The 19,969-nt window shown below is 38.4% G+C and overlaps 1 protein-coding gene across 2 annotated transcripts in view; it reads right to left on the minus strand.

Annotated features, from left to right (window-relative positions):
- The window catches only part of LOC143018286 (cotranscriptional regulator ARB2A), a 93,570-nt gene that overhangs the window by 61,440 nt on the left and 12,161 nt on the right, over positions 1–19,969 (minus strand). For both annotated transcript variants that reach the window (XM_076173613.1, XM_076173614.1), the window contains exons 2-8: positions 17,353–17,501; positions 16,812–16,912; positions 14,425–14,618; positions 12,687–12,825; positions 12,287–12,406; positions 3,373–3,477; positions 2,422–2,506 (exon numbers count right to left, since the gene is read on the minus strand). In XM_076173613.1, the coding sequence (XP_076029728.1) occupies positions 2,422–2,506; positions 3,373–3,477; positions 12,287–12,406; positions 12,687–12,825; positions 14,425–14,618; positions 16,812–16,912; positions 17,353–17,501 (893 nt within the window). The remainder of the gene's footprint in view (positions 1–2,421; positions 2,507–3,372; positions 3,478–12,286; positions 12,407–12,686; positions 12,826–14,424; positions 14,619–16,811; positions 16,913–17,352; positions 17,502–19,969) is intronic.

Below are 19,969 nucleotides of genomic sequence, written 5' to 3' on the forward strand. Positions count from 1 at the left end.
AAGAGTAAAACCAAAGTAATGTTCAACATGAAAGTTCAAAGTAAAGAAATCATAAATCAATGGTGAGAGTCTTGAAGTTGAAGAGTATAATTATTTAGGCCAGATGGTGAAAGTGACAAAGGATCATAATAATGAAATACAAAGACATATTACAATTGGTTGGAAAGTGTTTGGTAAGTATAATAAAATCCTGAGAGGCTCTCTACCTTTATGTTTGAAATGTAAACTTTATAATCTTCTGCCAGCAATAATCTACGGGTGTGAGATTTGGAAACTGACAAAGGTGATGGAAACAAAGCTAAGGAATGCACTGAAAAGAATCGAGAGATCAATGATGGCAATAATGCAGAGAGACCGAAAGAGAACAGACTAGAATGAAAGATATTGTGGAGGCAGTAAAAGAGAGGAAGTGGAATTGGGCAGGTAAGTTAATGCAAACAACTGATGAGCAATGGAGCAAGTGTATTATTGAGTGGACATCATGAGATGGGAAGCATGGAAGAGAGAGACCAGACAAAAGGTGAGAGACAAGATAGAGAAGTTTGCAGGAGTGATGTGGCAGAGGTTGGTGAGGTCATGTGAATCATGGAATGCTATGAAAGAGGTCTTTGTTCAGCAGTGGACTCAGGATGGTTGATTTGATTGATGGATACAAAGAGAAGATTATATCAAGTGGGGTAATTGTGCCCGAGACATTGGATAGGGTGGAAACTTGGAATTTAACCTTTTCAATACGAGTCAAATTCTCGCAGGCAGCATCGACTGTCACATATACGATAATTTGATGATGCATCACCATAATCACATTATGAAATATAAAGTTACAGCTGTATTACTTATTCTCTTTCACTCTGAATACTAAACCAAAGAAAACTTGATCAAACTAGCTCACAGAATACAAGAGTCACTCAGCTACAACTACAAAATAAATATAACCAAGATGCCGATGCCGGCATCTTCATATACCTACTTGCACCTCATGATGCCTACGTAGACATCATTGTATGGAAGGGTTTAAGGGAGGTGGAAAGTTTAAGTGTGTCTGAGATGAAGTAGATGAGAAGTATGGTATGGTGGGGATTACAAGGATGGATAGAGTGAGAAGCAAGGAGGTGAGGAGGAGAGAAGGGATGGAAAAGGAGTTGGCAGATAGGGCTGATGAAAGAATACAGTAAGTCCTCATTATATGGTACATATGCGTTCCTGAAAACCTTACTGCAAATTGAAATTACCATATACCGAACCCATTATAACAATTAATAATAGGATGTGGCAGACATAACTTCTCCCTGCTCTTTCCTCTTCAAAATATCTAGCGAATACTGTACCTGTGAATTTTTCTTACCGTAAATAAAATCGATGGTAGTAATTACCAAATACCGTAACTGTGAATTTACCGGATAAAGAATTACTGTATAAGGAGGACTCGCTGTACTGGGATGTTTTGGACACATGGAAAGCATGAGTGAGGAAAGACTAGCAAGGAGTGTGGAAGGCAGAGGTGGATAAAGTGAACCCAAAGGGAAAATCAAGAATTAAATGAATGGATAGGGTGAAGGAAGCCTTAAGTAAAAGGGAAATTGTATAGACACGGTAAAGGAAACATGGACTGGAGGTGAAGCTTTATTCCTGACGTTTCGTCTAACGACTTTCTCAAAGGAATGAGAAAGTCGTTAGACTAAACGTCAGGAATAAAGCTTCACCTCCAGTCCATGTTTCCTTTACCGTGTCTATACAACTTGTTCACATGGACTTTTCATTTAAAAGGAAAATGTTTGCCGAGAGGGGAGGGGAAAAGGTAAGAGATTGGTGTGGAGAATGGTTATGAATGGACTATAAAGAGACATGGCCTGATGGTATTTCTCTTTGTTTTCTCTATTCTGGCATAAAGGGATGAGGAGGAAGGGTCACCAAGAATATGAAGTGGTGAGGCCCTGCTGTGGATGTGCTGTGTCTAGTTGCATTGCTTCTGACCCAGGCAGTGGGTGTGAGACAGGGATGACCCTTCATCCATAAGGAGCTAAGATGAAAGGGAAATGAGAGGGTAACAGATGGGAGTGGGATGGGTGTATGCCTTGGCTGGCTACCTCACTTATACGATAGAAATATTTAGTAAACAGATACTCACTTGTTCACACACACACCAAAGGCCCTTTCCCCCTTATAAGGAGGTAAGGGCCATGTCATAGCACTCACCAAGTATATATACATTAAAACCCATTGAACATTGATGAAGAGTCAGTTATTCCTTGCCAAACTCCTCAGGTTGAGGGAAATGCAGTGGAACACAATGTTTCCCCAGCAGAGCCTGATAGTCGGAGTTGGTTCTCCACCATCGTTTTATCATGTGGCAACTCCACACCTCATTAGTAATTATTTTTCTCCTTAGAAAAAGAAAAATGAAAAAAAAAGTCATCTTACCTGCTGAATAATGAGGAATATCTCCAGGGACAGTTTGAAGAGGGGTGTCAAGGAGGCTCTTGCTGGTAACCCAGTTCCTGGCAACCTCAGGATAAAATAAATCCAATTAGGCAAATGGCATTTCTGACGAAAATTATTAAAAGTTATACTTTTCTCAGTTTTTCCTGATATCATTCCTTCTCTTTTGCCTTCTCATTCAATTTTCTTTTTTTACTCTCAGCACCTATCTACTTCTCTCCTTTTTCCTTGTCCTCCACTTTTCCTCCACTCTCAATTTCCCCTCAATCAAAAAATTATCTGATATTTCCCCACTCTCTCCCTGGAAACATGAACATCCAAAACCCTTCCAGTCCTTCCTTTGGGTACCACTACATGTCTATTCATGCCCAATCAACCTCTCTTCTACTATCCTTTCCTATGTTTATGTTGGGCTTTCTTCTTAAACACTGTGTTAGCTATCATCAATTCCTAATCTAAACACATCTCCAGCATCATCTCTCCATTACAATTCTTATCTGGCACCCCAAACCTCCCCACTTCATCTATTGGCTCATCTCCTACTGTAGCATTGAGATCACCCAACACCACTATTTTTACATTCCCCTACCAAAACACTATACACTCCTTTAGAAACACAAGAACTACATTAGCATGCTCGAGTTCAGGACATCATCCAGCTCTAAGACAGTACCAACACAAAATAAGTCAGGCTATAGATTGAAACTGTTTCAAGTGATATCACACAGAAGACACTGAGCACCGCATCTTACATCTCACGCTACATTACACTATTCCAAGACAACACAATACTTACTTCTTGTGTGACATTGAATCACCTTCATATCCACTCCTCCATTCACCTCCACATGTGACCCCAGATATTCAAAACTCTCTTTAAGACCAACTGTTCTGAATATATTTCAATAGACTAAAACATACAATACAACTTACATTAACCAAATTTTTGTACGGGCCTGACTTGTTGATGAAGTGCACTGAATCTGTCATGGCTACTGCAAATACCCGATCAACAAATTCTTTCTCATGATTTGCAAACTGAAAATAAAAGAAAGACATCCAAACAATTAAAGTTAGAAACAAAGCAAAAACATACAACCATGCCTTTTAACATTTTTCAATTGAAAGTAAGTAAATGGCATATAAAGACTATACTATTTTTCACTACATTCACATGTATAGTTAATAATGAATGATTGCTACTTTCCTTCTGCAAGCCAGTGAAATGGACACAACCCTACACTAATACAACACAGACCAAAGTCCAATATTTCTACTTGGAAAGATCCATAGGAGAGCCCAATGTCTAGAGCTGGCTGCTCTGGTTGGAGAGATTTGAAGGAACATTTTCATTTCTACATTCAGCAAATGCAAGTACAAATTATGTAAGGCCTGTACATCACAACCCCAGAAGGATATGGAGGAGAATGTCCCAATTCTAAAATCAAGTACCAAAAATTGTTGTACGATGGAGTGGAGAGAAATGTCACTGAGGCTAATGTGAACAAAGGAAATACTGGGATATGAGATATAGGTATTTGTGATCAGGTAGTGAGAAAAGTGAGGATAAAGAAGCTTTGTGAACTTATTAAGATAAGTGTGCAGAGAATTTTAGGAAGAATGTAAAGGTGTTGTGGGGGTCTAGGTACTTGAGAGATGAGTCAATACATGAGGTAGTAGGGACATATGGGGTGAAAGGAACTATAGAGAACAGAAGATACTGGAGATGTGTACTATGAAAATGATGAAAGTAAACATTATTTCATAAGGAAGACAATAACAAGTATATGTTAACAAGAGTGTAGGTGGGTGGGTAATCAAGATCCATTAATACATACATATACCAAAGGCTTTTCCCCCCTACATGGGGGGTAGCCAAAATAAAAAAAGGCATAGAAACCACTCCCACCCATTCCATTTCCTATTTATCCCACTCCCCTCCACCCTCCTCCCTCCCTCTTATCTTGGCACCTCCTGGATGACGGGTCATCCCTGCATCCTGTCCACTGCCCTTGGTCAGAAGTAGTGTCGCAAGACACAGCACATCCACAGCAAGGCTGCTTCGTTAATAGATTTTGTAAAGGTGCTCATAAGGAGGACCGGAAGTGTTCTGGTCATAAACGTCCTCCTGCACACAGAGAGTTGCTCACTCCCCATACTCCTCGATCATCTCTAGGCTCCAGTGACCTTCCCCCATTGCCCCCACATCCTCTTACTTATTCTCAGATATGTGTATTATGACTATATACTTGATAAAGCTCTAACAAGCAAAATGTCACACAAATTAAGGCCTCCAGCCTCAAGTGGCATTTCCTTTGATATACTCATCAACAACTGCCAAATGCATACAGGGAAATGACTATGATGAACGGTTTAGGGCATTGTTACTTGCAGCAAAGGTCGAGTTGAGGGCGGTTCTCATCCTGCCACCAACGAAGTTGAACCAAGGGCATGGTTCATTAAATTCCACACTACAAAGCCCTCTGTGAGGGGCACCGTCCTAGCCTCCCGATAGGGAGGAATGTGTGACGTTAAACCATATCATCACCATTTATATACAAAGGGTTTCTTCCCCATTATAAGGGGGGGTAGCCAATCAAGGCACATGCCCACTCCCAACCACTCCATTCCCATCCACCACCCATATGTTTCCCTTTCATCTTAGTTCCATATATGGATAAAGGGTTATCTCCATCTTCTGCCCACTGTCTGGGTCAGAAGCAATGAAGAAAGACACAGCACATTGACAGCTGGGGCACATTTACACAACAACCCTCCCTCCTTTTTCCCTCACATAAAATATAGAGCAGACAGGGAGAAATCTCTTTAGGCTGTGTAACAGTATCTTCCATATACCTATCCCCTACCTTCTCCCTTCCCTATTCAACAGACATTCCCCTCTTGCTCAATGCCCCTATCATCCCATCCATCCATCTCATCCTTGGCTGCCCCCTCATGCTCACTCCATCCACCTCTGCCTTCCACACCTCTTTTCCTAATCTTTCTTCACTTATTCTTTCCATATGCCTAAACCATCCTATTATCCTTTAATCAGCCCTATCTGCCAGTTCACTTCCTACTCTTCCTATTCATATACCTACTTTCCACCTCTATCCATCCTAGTAACCCTCACTTTACTTCTCAGATATTTTATCTCAAATACATTTGAATTTTTCCTTTTTACTTCTCTTCAATTCCAAGTCTCCGCCCCATACATAGTCCTGGGCACAATCATCCCTTCCTATAATCTGCATCCATCCCCAGATACCAATTTCTTATGACACTTTTCAATCCCCCAAGACATTAACTTACTTCTCTCAGACTACAATTTACCTCCAACCACAATCCTCCATTTTCTGTTACATGTAACTCTAAATACACTTAACCCTCGATTTAACAGACAAATGCGCGCAGACCCTAGTCCGTTACTTGCAAAAGTCTGTTATTTGAAAATCGGGTACGTCCATTACCAATACTGGATACCGGACATAAGTCCATTACATAGAAAATTGTCCGTTAGGTTTTGGTGTGCACATACGTATTAGATATGTAATAAAAAGCTACAGTACATATGTATAATGATGTACATTATATATAAAGAAGAAACTGAACCATTTCTTACCTTAAATCTAGTTGCTGCTATTTACAAATTTTCATTTTAGGGACTTTGTCTGGTACTATTTGACCATTACTACCGGACACCTATCAGACAAATTTTCATTTAACGGACTTTGTCCGGCATTTGACTGTTACTACCAGACACCTATCGGACAAATTTTCATTTTACGGACTTCGTCCGGAATTTCACATTTACTACCGGACACACTTTTTTGTCCGCTAAATCAAAAGTCCACAAATTTGAGGTCCGCTATATTGAGGGTTGAGTGTACTTGAAACTATCCACTTCCTCTAACCTCTCTCCACTAGGACTTGCACTGAGCTTGCTGCCACCCTCTGCCCTTGTACATCTCATAACCTTGCTTTTACCTATATCTACCTTCAACTTCCCTCCAAAAATCCATTAACCCCTTCACTCCGGGCCAAAATCTTGCGGGCAGCATTAGCTGCCAGACGTGCGATGTTGCGTCATAATACTCGCATTATAAAAAATAAAATCACCGCTGTATTGCTCGTTCTCTCTTTCACCCATGAATTTTGATAACCATAGAAAATATGATGAAGCCAGTTTACAGAGTATGGGGGTCACGCAGGTACAACTACAATGAATATAATCAAGACGCCGACCTCAGCATCCTAGCATACCCACTTGCTCCTCATGACGCCTATGTAGGTGTCACCATATGGAAGGGGTTAATAACTGCCTTAGACTCTCTTCCGACCCAGCCAAAAGTAGTGTCATCAGCAAACATCAATTGGCTCACCTACCACTTCCTTTACCTACCATCCTTTTCATTCTGAATACCATCTTTACACACATCACTTTCTCCTTGAAACATATTTTTATTCCTACCTTTACTCTATTCCTTACAGGCTCCCACCTTAGCTTCTTCTGGTATTCCTTCTTTTTTTTTTTTTTTTTCTTATTCAAATTTACTCTAAGTACCTCTCTACAGTAAGTCCTCATTATACGGTACATATGCGTTCCTGAAAACCTTACTGCAAATTGAAATTACCGTATACCGAACCCATTATAACATGTAATGATAGGATATGGCAGACGTACCTTCTCCCTGCTCTTTCCTCGTCAAAACACGAACTGATACCATGTATGTGAATTTTTCTTACCGTACGTAGAATCGAGGGTAGTAATTACCAAATACCGTAACTGTGAATTTACGGGATAGAGAATTACCATATAAGGAGGACTCACTGTACCTTCCACACTTTTCCTCTTCCTCCACTTATGCTCCACTCTCTATTTACCTATTAAAATAATTATCTGGCACTCTCCACTCTCTCCTTTAATAAGAACATGGATATCCAGAACTTTTCCTATCCTGGATACCACTACATAGTCCATTATTGACTTATTGACTACCTTCCCATCCACCACCCTTTCCCATGTATATCTATGCTTGACTCTCTTCTTAAACACTGTTTGCTATCATCAACTCCCTTTCTAGACATATCTTCAACATCAACTCCCTTCTAAAAATTCTACCTGGCACTTCAAAATTTCCTACTACTCCATCTATCAGGGTTCCCATTTCTATGTTATTTTTTTCATGATTTTTAAGGACTTTTCATTATCCATTCCTGCACTTTTTCTGGACCTACATACAAAAATCCCTGGGTATTCTATATAGCCAAGCACTTGCAAAAATGACCAGAAAATGTCATTCAAGGGCAGTGGATCTGAAAAACATCTTGTCCACTGTTAGTACCACCACAGTTGATGGGGATTGGACTAGAGAGTACAGGTTGGGTTGGTCGGACCTCTATTCAATGCACCAGGGGGTCAAATCCTTTTATTAAATGAACAGACAAGGTCTACTCTCGTTCACACTAGCCGGTGATAAAAAGAAAAAATAACAAGAGAATATCACAGGAGTAATTGCATGTATCTTATTTCTAGAAAATTGACACACTTTTAAATTGTTCAACAGCTCATATCAAATATAAAAAATCCTTGACTTGATGAAAATATATACAGTAATCTGGGTTACATGTAGGATGAATTAGGGTTTAAAGAATGTAGTCACCTCTTTACTTCTGGACAATCCATGTCTAATTGAAAAGTCCATGGAAAACACTACAATACACTGCCTAGATTTATTCTACACACACAAAGTTCACAAAAAGTCTCAGTCACAAGTCAAGACTACTTAGGAAGTTCTTCGGTCATCTGCTGAATTTCAGACAGGAGGTTTTCTAAGGCATTTCTTTCTTCTGCTGTGCAATGCATTGCATTAAATCTTAGTCAATGAATAACTGGTTGTACCATGGGCTTCCTCTGCCTCATAGGCAAATTTGAAAGCAGATTGTTCAAGAGCAGTAATGTCAGAGGCCAGGGTTTTCCTTTATTTCTTCAGCTCATCAATCTCCTCAATAACTGCCTTTTTTTTTTTTTTTTTTTTTTTACCCTTTCAATGGCCTTCTTTCATTTTCCTTCTTCTACGTACTGTGCCCCAGAAACAGAACTGAGCAGCCATTTGTTTATGCCCACATTGAATATTCCATCAACACAGGACAAATGGTTAGTGATTATCTAAAGTGCTACAGTCATTCCTTCTGACATACTGTCCTTTTCAATTAGCCCATTTGTGGAGAACCCCCTCTCAACAGAGGCCTGGCCATGGGATATAAGCAACAATGTTCTGACAACTTTCCACAATCTACTGAACCTTTTGTGCCCATAGTTTCATACAATAGTTTGTCAACACTATCGTCAGTTACATCAAACTTTTTTAACCTAGCTATATCATCACCACTAACCACATCCCTCAAAATTCATTGTAAAGGTGAATCGTATCATCAAAAACATGATTTTTCTTCATTAACTCTAACAACCTCCACATTTTCAATTTGTAGCTGTCAGCCGAGCGGGTTAAGGCATCGTTACTTGCAGCAAAGGTCGAGGGGATGGCAGTTCAAGTCCTGCCACTGGTGAAGTTGAACCAAGGGCATGGTTCATTAAATTCCATGCTACAAAGTACTCTGGGGAACCATCATAGCCTTCTGATGGGAGGAGTTTGTGACATTAAACCATATCATCAATCAAGCATGACAAGTTATGGGCTATAGTATACTTCAATGGGAATCTTTCACAAAGTTTTTCAACCAACCTTACCATACACTTCTTGCTATCATCCCTAAATTCAAAAGCCTGTTGTTCACTGATCAACTCTTGCAGACCAAATTTTCTTCAGTTCAAATTCTGCTTTGAATCCAATTTGGATCTTTTTGTTGGCCACCAAGGTGTCTGACAAACCCACCTTTATGAGATCATAAGCACTTTTCGCTCTTTCTAACATATCACCTTTAAGGAAACTACCCATTAAGTTTCTCATTAAATGTACAAGGTCACTGACAAGAAATGGTATCATAACTCTGTCCATTAGGTACTGGGAAAGAAATGGTTCCATTTTTCTGCCAAGGTAATTAAAAAATTAAAGTTTTTGCAATAATTAATTGGTCCTTTATGGCAGCTCTCACAACTGTGCATGAATTATTACCAGGAAATGGTACTTTTTTTTTTTTTTTTTCAATAGCTGTTCCATAGGTTTTAACCTCTTCACTCTGGGGCACATCGCACGTCTGGCAGCATTAGCTGCCCGACATGCGATGTTGCATCATAATAATCGCATTATAAGAAATAAAGTCAGTGCTCAATCGTTCGTTCTCTTTCACCCGTGAATTTTGATAACCATAGAAAATATGATGAAGCCAGTTTAGAGAGAATGGAGGTTACGTAGGTACGACTACAATAAATATAATCAAGACACTGACGTCGGCATCATCGTGTACCCACTTGCTCCTCATGACGCCTACGTAGGCATCACCGTATAGAAGTAGTTAACACTGCCATTCTCTAACCATCTGTGTCTACAAAACTTTAGATCAGTGGTTCCCAAACTAGGGGGCACGCCACCCTAGGGGAGTATGAGGAGGATACAAGGGGGGTGTGAAGTCATCTGCTCAAAAATATTTGTTTAATTAGAATAATAAAATCATTCAAAGAACAAATATCTCCCATTACATACACGCAAAGTATAATTATTGTAGTTATTCCAACCCATTTTCTATTAAGAAATCTGTTTTCCTGAACCATGCCAAGAAATAAATGCAAGAATCATTTCACAGGAACAAAAGAGGGAGTGGGGGCGTGTGAGTCTACTGGAAGCAAAAAGGGGGCGTCAGGTAAGATAGTTTGGGAACCACTGCCTTAGAGGGAAATCTGCACTCTCCTTTACTTATGTAGTCCTCGCTATGAGAAGGGCAGTCTTTGACCAAGAGGTATAAACTTGACTAAACATCATAAACCTTCCAACCTGTAGCATTCATACCAGCCTGAAAGGCTCCATACAACATATGTAGGCCACAGCATTTTATGGAGAAAAAAAAAAAAAAAAGTTTACACTTGGGCCATCCATTAAAACCTGCAGGAGGCCAAGACGATTTAGGCCTTCTGTCACAGAAGTGAAGTGTTCAAGAATATCCTCTGCTGATACATGTCTAATAAAAAATTAAAATCCATGTGAACAAGTTGTATAAACACGTCAGAGGAAACATGGACTGGAAGTGAAGACGTTTCGTTTAATGACTTTCTCAAAGTCAATAGATGAAACGTCAGGAATAAACGCTTCACTTTCAGTCCATGTTTCCTTTGCCGTGTTTACGCAACATGTCCAATAAATTTGGAGGTGTTGTGCCTGTACCTTACTCGATCGTGGTTCCATACTCTTACAAAAATATCCATCTGTTTGTTCACTCTATCCAATCTTGTAACCCCTACCATACTTCTCAGACATTTAATCTCAAACACATTCAAATTCTTCCTCTCTCATGTTCAATGTTTCTGCCCCATACAGTGCTGTCAGCACAATCACCCATTCATACAATCTCCTTTTAGCATCCATTCCTAAATATCTATTTCTCATTACACTTTTTAATCCCTCATGGCATTTACTTGTTTCTCTCAATCTACATTCTACCTCCACCTTAACCCCTTCAATACAGGCCAAAATCTCGCGGGCAGCATTAGCTGCCAGACGTGCAATGTTGCGTCATAATACTCTCATTATAAGAAATAAAGTCACCGCTGTATTAATCGTTTTCTCTTTCACCCGTGAATTTTGATAACCATAGAAAATATGATGAAGCCAGTTTACAGAGTATGGGGGTCACACAGGTACAACTACAATAAATATAATCAAGACGCCAACGTCGGCATCCTCGCGTACCCACTTGCTCCTCATGACACCTACGTAGGCGTCACCGTATGGAAGGGGTTAATGCTAACACATCCACTTTCTTTCTCACAAACCACCAATCTCTTCCCTTTTACTCTCATCTGTACAACAACCATCCACCTTTAATGATCAAATTACTAAAGTATTTGTTGGAGTCACATACCAAAAGACCCTTTTCCCGAAATAAACAGGTTGGACAGCCAATGAAAATACCCATCCATCGCCTATCTCACATCCATCCAACACCCATTTGTTGTCCATTTTATCCTTGTGGATGATGAACTATTGCTGTACCTCACCTACTGCTTGGGTCAGATGCAATACAACAAGACACCACTTTCACAGCAGAGCCAGACAACCAAACTGATTTCCTCTCCACTGTTTCATTAAATGGTAACCCTACCCCCTCATTCACTCAAGAATTTACAGAGCCGAGAAAGAAGAAATCCCTTCAGTCCATGTCAATCTATCATCCAATCACAACTTCTCTCCACTCACTTGTAACTCTTGTCCTCTCCTCCTCCCTACCCAACAGGCATTCTTCTTGTACTCAAGGCCCCCTTCATCCCATCAATCCATCCCCTTCTCAATAAGGATCTTAAATTAGCAAAAATGACCATAGGTGACGGAGTTAGAGGAGAATAGACAGATTATGACACTGCTCTATTCGTTGAGAGGGCTGTACCAGGGATGAATTTTAATATCGCTGCGAAAGTATTGGGATGCAGTTTTCTCGTGATTAAAGTAAAGAGTGAAAGGGATATGCGAGATGTAGAAAAAGGTATATAGGTTTGTGAGAGAAAAAATTATGAAACACCTGACATCTCAAACAAGTTGACTACACTAAAATTCTCCAGAAATTTTATATATCAACAGCTACTGTACTGTAGATATAACTGCATTACTACAAGTCACTTATCTATGTACAATAATTTTCTAGAATAGCCAAAAACAAGATACTCTGGCAGCATTACCAAATTTGTAGTTACAACTCCTCCATAGCTGTGTGCTATAATGGCAATGTGCTTTGCTTTGGCCTTCATGATGTAATTGTTCCACACGTGATCTGCATGTCTTTCTGGATTCTCGCTTTCCTGTTGACAAAGTGAAAACTATATAAAGGGCAGATTGAGCCTATAACATTGTATGGGAGACTTGGAATGTAATGCAGGCAGAAAGGAGAAATTTAAATGCATTTGAGATGAAATGTTTGAGAAGTATGGTGGAGGCTACAAGGCTGGAGAGTGAAAAAATGAGGAGGTATATTACAAACATGTAACCCATCAAAAAATCAAATCTTATTAGGATATCAAAACTGTAAGAACTCAGTGCACATATCTCACAAGTTATGTAATCAAAGATATACATCCTTACCCTTATTTTCACCATTTGACCGTCCACAACTCTGACATTATCATTAGTGTTCATCACCAAGACACCATAGCCATTTTTAACTGCTCTCTGGATGAAAGGAACCTGAGTACCAGACTTCAGGTTATCATTAATGATTAGTCTGTAACAAGAAATGTGAAATTTTAATCATAATTACTCAAATATTCTGAGAGGGTGAACACTTTATGCATTTCATTTATATAATTCTTTGCCATCTTCTTACTATCCTAAATAGTTTTTCATTTACACTTTATATAAAGATTAGTATGAATAATGGTAGCATCTTATTGCTTGCATTTGTCCAGAAGAAAGAACAATAATAATAATTATCATACATAGTACAGTGCTACTACTCATAATGATAATATGTATCAATATATATATATATTTTTTTTTTGGGTGGGGGGGTGAGGAGGGGCTAAATCAAAACATGTCCTTCCTTGTGCGAGAAAAAACACAAAATGGGAGTCCGAAGCTCTCTTGTCACACCTCACTTAAATGCTTTTTACAGTTTGCATGGGAACATGGTGGCATGAATTCTTATCCCCCTGCCATAGGAGCATAAAATGAAAGAGCTAGAATCCTCTGAGTGGCAAAGAAAAGATTTAAGGACAGTAGAAACAAGAAAAAATAAAACTGAAAAGTGACTTCATATCAAATGATCATATTCAGCAATCTTCAAAGTTCACATAAATGAAGCAGAGTCAAAACATTGAGATCCCCTAACACGACTACATTTACATTCCTCCAAAAGCTCTCTATACGCTTCTTTAAATAAATTAAAAAAAGGCCTCCCTCCTCTTTACTTTTCTCACTACCAGGACTGGATGCACTCAAAAAACCCTTGCCTCCATTCCATTTTCATCTACACCTACATTATCCTCAAGGACCCTTCCTTCCAGTCCAATACACACTTACCTTTCTAATCACTTACCAGCAGTGCCATCCTTAACCAACCTTGGCCACTTGTCACTTCTGATCAATTCCCCACTATACTCCCAAACTCAAATTCACCCCTTCCTTTCAAACTAAGTTTCAATGAATGCTAGCACATCCATCTTTCTCCTCATAAACATACCAATTAATCTCTTCCAATTTATTCTCATCTGTAACACATACATACATATACCAAAGGCTTTTTCCCCCTTACAAGGGAGGTAGCCACCCATGCATATTCAGTAACCCATTTAATAGGTTTCTTTTGCCTTGACATTTCACAGGAGGAAAATACAAAGAACAGGATCCTTCTATTCCTTACTACATCCCATTTAGTAACTTTTTAAGATATGCATGAAAACCCAGTGGTAGAATTATTTTTCTCCATCATAGGAGGGGTCACAAAATGGTTGAATTATAGAAGTTCTAAATGACAGGTTCAAGGGAAAAACATAAAGAAGGGACATTAGTAGTATAAAAGTGTCATCATTCCTTTGAGTAGAGATTCTTAAGTTTAGCATAAGTGAATCCTGTGTGGTTCTGGTCTGTAGGGGTGCCCTAAAACAGTTCCCAGAGTGACTGTTACAATGCAGTCAATATCCCTATGACACAACAAGAATAAAGAAGTTTACATGTATCTATAATTCATAAATGCAAGAGTCTGCCATTCAAGAGAGTACAATTTCACAAAGATTGTTGAATAGTTATAAATGACAAACAAAACAAATTATAAAAACAATGAATGTTCATGAAATATTCATCTCGACCAAAACTGGAATCTCACCTTCTTGCCCACTGCCCTGCACGAACAACACCACTGCCATGGATTAACACTAAGAGCTTTTCTGTATTGAGCATTGCATCTTCCGAAATGAACACAAAACTCTGTGGCTCGTCCTCTTCAGCATCAGCAGGCACTGGTATGCGTCTGAGCATACACTCTGTTTCCAACAACTTGTATACATATTTTGTTATAACCTGAAATCAATGAATAGTTTAAGATAACATGTTACATTTATTAATTTCATTATGTAATACTACAAAACAGGATTAGTTACATCTGTTTCTAAAATGTGAGAATTTGTAGCATAATATGCAACATCAAACATGCATATTGTACACATGACTTTAAACATGGGATTTGATCAAGTTGTTGGACATATTGTCAAGAAAGATCATAAAGACAGGGGCCAATGATGGCTTGGCAGAAGGGAAATTGAGTTCAAGAAAAGTGGAGGAGGAAAAGGGAGACAAAGATATACTACAAGCAAACAAATTAAATGGGAAGAACAAAGAAAAAGATTATTAGATGTCAATAGAAGTGTGGGCGGTGGTGAGGAATAGGGGGAAACAAGAGTAGAAGAATGAGTATGTTTCAAGAGGGAAATGATAATGTGTGCAATGTAGATACAGTAAGTCCTCGTTATACAGTACTTATGCGTTCCTGCAAACCTTACCGCAAATTGAAATTACCATATACAGAACCCATTATAACATATAATAATAGGATATGGCAGACATACCTTCTCCCTGCTCTTTCCTCTTTAAAATATCTAACGGATACTGTATCTGTGAATTTTTCTTACCATAAGTAGAATTGAGGGTAGTAATTACCAAATACTGTAACTGTGAATTTACTGGATAAAGAATTACCGTATAAGGAGGACTTACTGTATGTGGGCCTAGCAGGACAGAATAAAACAGGAGAGGAAGTGAGTGGGATGAGGAGGGGAAGGCCATGGTCTAAAGAAGAGTTTATGAAGACTGATAGCAAATTACATCTACGGAAGCATAAGAGAGGTACATAAAGTAGAGAGAATTAAAATACAAAATAAAGGAGGCAAAGAAGAAAGCAGATGGAAAGTGGGGTAGGGGTTTGATTGAGAATTTTGAAAAAAAGAAAAAAAAAAATGGAAGTGAGTGAAAAGAGTAAGGTGTTAAAGAGGTCAAGTAGAAAGGAAAAGGTACAGGGTGTAGGCAGACTGAAGTTGAGCTGGAATGGGGAAAATGGGCAGAATACTTCAGGGATTTGTTGAATGTGGAGGGAGTTAAGGAAGATTTGACTGATGCAGTGGAAGGTGCTAGGAAAATGGCTGTGATGCGAGAAGAAAATAATGGGGCTACAAAAGATGATATACAAAGAGCACTGAAAGTTATACGATCTGGTAAAGCACCTGAGATAGATGGGTGTCACATGGATTGTCTGGTAAAGAGAGAAAGATATAGTGGGTTCGCTCATGAGGTTTAATGAGGGAAATGTGCCAGAGGACTGGAGGAGTCCTTGTGTAGTTCCACTTTACAAAAGAAATGGAGACAAACATGAATGTAGTTGGTTAGGCATATTGGAGGGTGTTAATTGAAAGGATTAGGAGAGGAACAGTGGGAATTTAGGAAAAACTGAGTAAAGGTTTAGGAAAGAATGAGCATGCATGGATTAATTTTTCATAGCAAATCAACTATGTGAGAAATTTTGGGTAAATGGTATGGATATTTTTGGGGGGGTTTTAAGAATCTGGAGAAAGCATATGACTGAACTGACAGGAATGCATTGTAGGTGGTGTTACAGGGGTAAATGTATGGGATTTCTTTTTGTCTATTCTTTTATTTCTTGACTGAATAAAGAGGGAGGATCATCATATAATAAGACAACTGCTATGGCGCTGTGCCTTGCCGAACTGCTTCTGACCCAGGCAGTTTGCAGGGGACAGGATCAGTCCTTCATCCACAAGAATCTAAATTAATAGGAACAACAAATGGGTGTTGGATGGGTGTGAGGTGGGTGAAGTGTGACTGCATGCTTTGACTCAGAAGGGGCCTCTTGGGATGTGTATTACGTATGTGAGTTTATCTTAATTTGAAACAGTTTATTCTGGTCAGACAGTCCAGTTAAGTAGATTATTTTTTTTACAAAACAAATCCATACTAAGTGGTTTTTATCGCATATACAATGAAGAAACAGTATCATTGCAATACAGAAATGACCAAAATATCATTACGTATTATTGTTTCAACTTTCATCTGTTGAGTTACTATTTTTGAGTGCTTGAGGGATGAATACAAAACACAAATATTAAAAAGAAACCTGAATTGCACACAAAAGTAGTGCTACAAGTAATCAAATGAGAAATAAAGAGAATTTATGAAGTTCATAATGAACAAGTTTGTACATACCTCTCCAAGAGCTTCATAATGCAGTTGGTTGTATTCATGGCTACCCTCCTTGACCACAAAGTGGAATCCTTCGCCGGTTTCAATATTTCGTAATTTCCCTTCTGTACAGAGAATAATTCCTGTCCATTAGCTTTATTCACATTCAGTATAAAAAACATTTTCATTTGTTACCATTTAGTGATGATGTCTTGCTTTTATAACACCTTTCTCATTTAGCAGTCTCAGGAATTTCTAATTCAAAAGATTATAAAGGATGTAAAAGTCATATAAAAAAAATTGTAGTCTGTACTAAGTTCTACTAATGATGGTATGCTAAAACATTAGACTTCTTCACTACAGTCATGCCTTATATAGATTCTAATCATGATCACCTGAGGGGGATCACAATAATGATTTTCTTCTGGCTGACAATAGACTATTATACTGAGTATTGATACAATGAATATTAAACAAGCTCAAACTTTCACTACATTAAAATCTACACACTAGTCCAGGTCAAAAGCAATGTGCAACCAACAATTTGAGAAAATTATTAATTTACCTTCATCAAACTTGTATCCGAATCCATTAATGGTCTCTGGAAAATAGTAGCGAGGTTTCTTGCTTGGTTCTTTGGCAGCCATAGCCCCGTGTATTACCAGTGATACAACTAATGCTTTTAACAGCAGCTTCACCATGAAATTATCAAGTCTGTAAAAGGCAAACCTTAGCCAGCTTTTTTTCCCCTAATGAACAGATAAACAAATCCATCTATATACCAAGGGTTCCCCCACCACCTTATATGGGAGGTAGCAAAGTCAAAAGGCATGTTCCCACTCCCATCCACCACCCTTTCCTCCCTCTCATCTTAGCTCCTCATGGATGATGGGTCATCCCTGTCTCCCACCTGCTGCCCTGGGTCAGAAGCAATGCAGCAAGACACAGGACATTCACAGCAAGGCCACTTCACTTAATTGGTGAACCCCCCCTTTCCATCCCCTCATGCAGAAAATAGAGAAAATGTGGAAAAGTCCATTTGTGTTTCATCAAAATATCATTCACACATAACCAATCCCTACTCCCCCTCCCTAGAACTAGAACAGAATCAAATTAACTAAAATTTTATAAATTAATAAACAAATTAATAAATAAATAAGCAAATAAATAAAAATTAAGTAACTTTTAAGACCTTAACTTTTATAGTGGGTATCAATACGTTCACCAAAGTATAAGTCCACCTCTTTAGTCATAAACACTACTTATTGTTTCTCAGTCTCTTCAGTCTCACTCTTATCTTTCATTATAACTCCTCCCCTGTATTTACCTAGTTGTATTATACGGGACGAGAGCTATGCTCGTAGTGACCCGTTTTCGTATCTCTCCACATCCAGTTTGTTCTTAAAATCGTGTATAGTTCTGGCATTCACTGTTTCTCTGTTCAGTTTGTTCCAGACATCGATCACTCTATGTGGGAAGCTATTTTTTTCAGGTCTCTTCTGTAACCGTCTTTCTTTAGTTTCTTTTTGTGTCCTCTTGTTTCTTTTCTGTCCTACTTTAATAAATCGTCTCTATCAAGAACTTCCATCCCTTTCATAATTCTGAAAATGGTCAACAAATCGCCTCTTTCCCTTCTCTGTTCTAGTGTTGACAACTGTAATTTCTCCAATCTGTAGGGTGTATGGTGTGTGCTACAAGTTTCATGCTGTCAATACTTTCAGAACTTTATAAAACCTTTTTGTACCAGTTACATATTTTTTATGATTGTATATTAATCTCAATTCAGAGGAATGCAGTCATTTATCTTCCATGATATTTTTCTTCCTGCTGTTCTCCAACTTCTTTACCACCCCTACAGCTACACTTCTTCAATTTACTGAAGTACCCTGTAGTAAGGGACAAGAATACTACCATGTTTTTCTGCGTGTTATAAAGGCAACTTAATGAAACCCAACAAGGATACTATATCTCTCCGCATTTTTTTCTCCCTTCCACAGTTAGGTAAGGCATAGGGCATTTTGAATCAGCCATACCTTTATAATGGGGAAAAAGGCCTTTGTATAAAGCTAGATAACTTTCTAAAAGTAAAAGTAATCTGCTGTTACCCTTATGACATTTTCACTAGCCAAATCCTGCTCATTTATAGTGTCATGCATGATTTTTTTTTTTTTAATTATACAAGATACAGGACCACCTGACCTTGGAAATTAATCATTAGTAATGCACCAAAATGGATATGGAAAAATACTATATAGTACATAATAGTTTTATTATATATAATGTACATTCATAAACATTTAATGTACAGAAAACAGTAATCTATTTTACCAAATTTAGAGTAAAATTTGATGAAACTCAAGAGGGGTAATTAATAACCATCAAAAGAACACTTGACTTTAGAAAATTAAGATAATTAGAAAACAATGCCTGGATCAAACTTGAACAATAATGGAGAAATATACCAATCACAGGCTTTTGCATACTTTGAATAAATGATAGGGCATTGGCAATACCAAATATTTACACACAGGCATCTTAGCTCTTGATGTTGTAGCTGCAAACCATATACACTTAAAGACTAGCATCACTATGTTTGTAATATTCTAGTTAATAATAAAACTAAACACTGGGAAATTACCTTGGATCTCCCATTTTTTTAACAATCATACATAATCACAGGAGTTATATTTGATTGGATTAAAGAATGCCATGAACTTAAAACAAAACAAAACAAAAAAAGAGCTAATATAATCAAATTTAGAGTATCCAAAAGTATGCAGTGGGAATGCCAAAGTTAAACTAGGGTATTTTATCAACTAGTCCTCCTTTTTATTGCTTTCATTTCCATCTGCTGGAACTTCTTTTTTAGTATATGGACATGATAATGGAGCTATATTTCCATTTGAAACTGCTCCTCCATTGGCTACAGGATGTGTTCCATCCGTTTTCTCATCCTTTGTTCCTCTAATGGCTCTCCATGAATTCCAGAATTTGAGGACAATTGGTTGGAAGAATCGGTGCCATATGTAAAGTAGGACAGGAATCACAATGCATGGGATGCAAACCATAGTTGTTGTCTTCCACGTAGAACAATGAATGCAATGACTGGGTGGCTGCGGCTTCTGTGCTGGTGCAACTGAATGCTGACTGTCGGCGCACTATACTCTGGAGAGTTAATCAAG

Source organism: Oratosquilla oratoria, chromosome 34, assembly GCF_046742065.1.
Source record: "Oratosquilla oratoria isolate Oo_2021 chromosome 34, ASM4674206v1, whole genome shotgun sequence".
In the NCBI taxonomy this organism is placed as follows: Eukaryota; Metazoa; Arthropoda; class Malacostraca; order Stomatopoda; family Squillidae; genus Oratosquilla; species Oratosquilla oratoria.